Below are 4,304 nucleotides of genomic sequence, written 5' to 3'. Positions count from 1 at the left end.
GATAACAAACTTCAATTGTCACAAGAGATCCCAGAGGGATCTTGGCGCCCACCATTGAATGATCTTCATAGGTTCCATGTCAGATTCATCTTTTCTCTACTTTTCCCTTCATTTTACTAATCTGTGCAAATTGAGACATCCCTCCAGTACTTTTCAAACAAGGGAATCCTAGCTATATAAGAAATTTGAGATTTAACGATAATGGCTGTTTGTTTGCTAGGTTGTTTTCAGGACAGACTGGTCCAAAAATGCAATACAAGGGACCAAGGGGAACCTACTTATGAAATTTGAGAAAGATCCATTCAGTACTTTGAGAAATAGAAATAACAAACTTCAATTCTCAAAATCCAAGATGGCGGTCTGTCGGCCATATTGTTTTCCAATTGATCTCAAAATGCAATAAGCATAACGAGGCACCAAGGGGAACCTCCATATGAAATTTGAGAAAGATCCCTTCAGTACTTTCTCAGAAATAGCGATAACAAACTTCAATTGTCAAAATCCAAGATGGCTGCCTGTCAGCCATGTTATTTTCAGATTGGTCTCAAAATGCAATATGCATAACTAGGCACCAAGGGAAACTTACATATGAAATTTGAGAAAGATCCCTTAAATACTTTCTCAGAAATAGTGATAACAAACTTCTATTGTCAAAATCCAAGATGGCTGCCTGTCGGCCATGTTGTTTTCTGATTGGTCTCAAAACGCAATATGCATAACTAGGCACCAAGGGAAACTTACATATGAAATTTCAGAAAGATCCATTCAGTACTTTCTCAGAAATAATGATAACAAACTTCAATTGTCAAAATCCAAGATGGCTGCCTGTCGGCCATATTGTTTTCCAATTGATCTCAAAATGCAATAAGCATAACGAGGCACCAAGGGGAACCTCCATATGAAAATTGAGAAAGATCCCTTCAGTACTTTCTCAGAAATAGCGATAACAAACTTCAATTGTCAAAATCCAAGATGGCTGCCTGTCGGCCATGTTATTTTTAGATTGGTCTCAAAACGCAATATGCATAACTAGGCACCAAGGGAAACTTACATATGAAATTTCAGAAAGATCCATTCAGTACATTCTCAGAAATAGCGATAACAAACTTCAATTGTCAAAATCCAAGATGGCTGCCTGTCGGCCATGTTGTTTTCGGATTGGTCTCAAAACGCAATATGCATAACGAGGCACCAAGGGGAACTTACATATGAAATTTGAGAAAGATCCCTTCAGTACTTTCTCAGAAATAGCGATAACAAACTTCAATTGTCAAAATCCAAGATGGCTGCCTGTCGGCCATGTTGTTTTCAGATTGGTCTCAAAACGCAATATGCATAACTAGGCACCAAGGGAAACTTACATATAAAATTTCAGAAAGATCCATTCAGTACATTCTCAGAAATAGCGATAACAAACTTCAATTGTCAAAATCCAAGATGGCTGCCTGTCGGCCATGTTGTTATCCGATTGGTCTCAAAACGCAATATGCATAACTAGGCACCAAGGGGAACCTTCATATGAAATTTGAGAAAGATCCCCTCAGCACTTTCTCAGAAATAGCGATAACAAACTTCAATTGTCAAAATCCAAGATGGCTGCCTGTCGGCCATGTTGTTTTCCGATTGGTCTCAAAACGCAATATGCATAACTAGGCACCAAGGGGAACCTACATATGAAATTTGAGAAAGATCCCTTCAGTACTTTCTGAGAAATAGCGATAACAAGAATTGTTTACGGACGGAGGGACGGACGGACGGACGGAGGGACGGACGGACGGACGGAGGGACGGACGGACGGACGACGGACCACGGACGCAGGGCGATTTGAATAGCCCACCATCTGATGATGGTGGGCTAAAAATCCAAGATGGCTGCCTGTCGGCCATTTTGTTTTCCGATTGGTCCCAAAATGCAATATGCATAATTAGGCACCAAAAGGAACCTACATATAAAATTTTAGAAAGATCCCTTCAGTACTTCCTCAGAAATAGCGTTAACAAACTCCAATTGTCAAAATCCAAAATGGCTGCCTGTCAGCCATGTTGTTTTCTGATTAGTCTCAAAATGCAATATGCATAACTAGGCAATGAGGGGAACCTGCATATGAAATTTCAAAAGATCCCTTCATGACTTTCTGAGAAATAACAATAACAAATTTTAATTGTCAAAATACAAGATGGCTGCCTGTCAGCAATGTTGTTTTCCTATTGGTCTCAAAATGCAATATGCATAACTAGGCACCGACGGGAACATGCATATGAAATTTGAGAACGATCCCTTCAGTTCTTTCACAGAAAAAGCGATAACAAATTTCAATTGTCAAAATCCAAGATGGCTGCCTGTTGGCCATGTTGTTTTCCGATTGGTCTCAAAATGCAATATGCACAACTAGGAACTGAGGGGAACCTGCATATGAAATTTCAGAAAGATCCCTTCATTACTTTCACAGAAATAGCGATAACAAACTTTAATTGTCAGAATCCAAGATGGCTGCCTGTCAGCCATGTTGTTTTCTGATTAGTCTCAAAATGCAATATGCATAACCAGGCACAAAGAGGAACCTGCATATGAAATTTAAGAAAGATCCCTTCAGTACTTTCACAGAAATAGCGATAACAAACTTCAATTGTCAAAATCCAAGATGGCTGCCTGTCGGCCATTTTGTTTTCCGATTGGTCCCAAAATGCAATATGCATAATTAGGCACCAAAAGGAACCTACATATAAAATTTGAGAAAGATCCCTTCAGTACTTCCTCAGAAATAGCGTTAACAAACTCCAATTGTCAAAATCCAAGATGGCTGCCTGTCGGCCATGTTGTTTTCTGATTGGTCCCAAAATGCAATATGCATAACTAGGCACCAAAGGGAACCTACATATGAAATTTGAGAAAGATCCCTTCAGTACTTCCTCAGAAATAGCGATAACAAACTCCAATTGTCAAAATCCAAGATGGCTGCCTGTCGGCCATGTTGTTTTCTGATCGGTCCCAAAATGCAATATGCATATCTAGGCACCAAGAGGAACCTACATATGAAATTTGAGAAAGATCCCTTCAATACTTTCTCAGAAATAGAGATAACAAACTTCAATTGTCAAAATCCAAGATGGCTGCCTGTCGGCCATGTTGTTTTCTGATCGGTCCCAAAATGCAATATGCATAACTAGGCACCAAGGGGAACCTACATATGAAATTTGAGAAAGATCCCTTCAATACTTTCTCAGAAATAGAGATAACAAACTTCAATTGTCAAAATCCAAGATGGCTGCCTGTCGGCCATGTTGTTTTCCGATCGGTCCCAAAATGCAATATGCACAACTAGGCACCAAGGGGAACCTACATATTAAATTTGAGAAAGATCCCATCAGCACTTTCTCAGAAATAGCGATAACAAGAATTGTTTACGGACGGAGGGACGGACGGAGGGACGGACGGACGGACGGACGACGGACCACGGACGCAGGGCGATTTGAATAGCCCACCATCTGATGATGGTGGGCTAAAAACTGCTTCTAGAAAATTAACAGACAGCCTGGACAGACTGCTCAAACTGAATCCACGTCGCCTATTATTGAAGGACTGTGACAGCGGATTCGTTGAGCGGATCCGCCGCGAACTCGCCGCAAACCCGCCGCGAATTCGCTGCTAGCACCCTGCGAACACCCTGCGAACATCCCGCGGATACGAGCGATAGGGCTTAAAATGTTCCGCTCCCGCTGGGTTTGGGTAAAAAATCACCCTCCCAGTACTGTACACAGTCATCACACGCATGTATGTCGCACACATATTTGGAGTGGAACGACTGGTTCGCCCGTTGTCAGTATAATGTGACCGGGTGGGGTGTCCTGCTGGGTGTTTTCGGCAGTATGCTTCCGTGAGGTAGCACTTTAAATCGGCAAAAGTTCCGGCCTATCACAAGGAGACTTAACACGAACATACCACAGCCTCCCAAAACACACATACGCACTCATAACACGCATGCATGTCGCACGCATCGGAGGTCGTCCTTAAATGACCTTAGCTGTTAATAGGACGTTAAACAAAATAAACAAAACCAAACCAAACCAAACCTTCTGAAGTTGATGGATTCTGGTCAGATGGAGATCCAGTCTCGTGGACGATGCGCTGCATCCTTCCAGGGGACAAGATAGCTGCCTCGACCGCGGTCATCTTGTGGAACTTTGTTACGAAATGAAAGTGCCCTGCAGGTAGGGCGTAAGAATTGTACCTGCTGCCCCCATTGCATGATCGTAAGAGGCGACTAAATTTGGGATCTTATCTTTTCTCTTCTTTCTAAACAACTT

At 41.9% G+C, this 4,304-nt stretch overlaps 1 protein-coding gene across 1 annotated transcript in view; it reads right to left on the bottom strand.

The window, feature by feature from the left end:
• Positions 1–3,545: 3,545 nt before the first annotated feature.
• The window catches only part of LOC117344674 (vicilin-like seed storage protein At2g18540), a 5,608-nt gene continuing 4,849 nt past the window's right edge, over positions 3,546–4,304 (bottom strand). The window contains exon 11 of the mRNA XM_033907501.1: positions 3,546–3,716. Coding sequence (XP_033763392.1) covers positions 3,546–3,716 — 171 coding nt within the window. The remainder of the gene's footprint in view (positions 3,717–4,304) is intronic.

The sequence above is a fragment of the Pecten maximus genome, chromosome 16, assembly GCF_902652985.1.
Source record: "Pecten maximus chromosome 16, xPecMax1.1, whole genome shotgun sequence".
Classification (NCBI taxonomy): Eukaryota; Metazoa; Mollusca; class Bivalvia; order Pectinida; family Pectinidae; genus Pecten; species Pecten maximus.
Note: the sequence above shows the minus strand (reverse complement) of the source record. Positions and strands in the feature narration are given on the sequence as shown.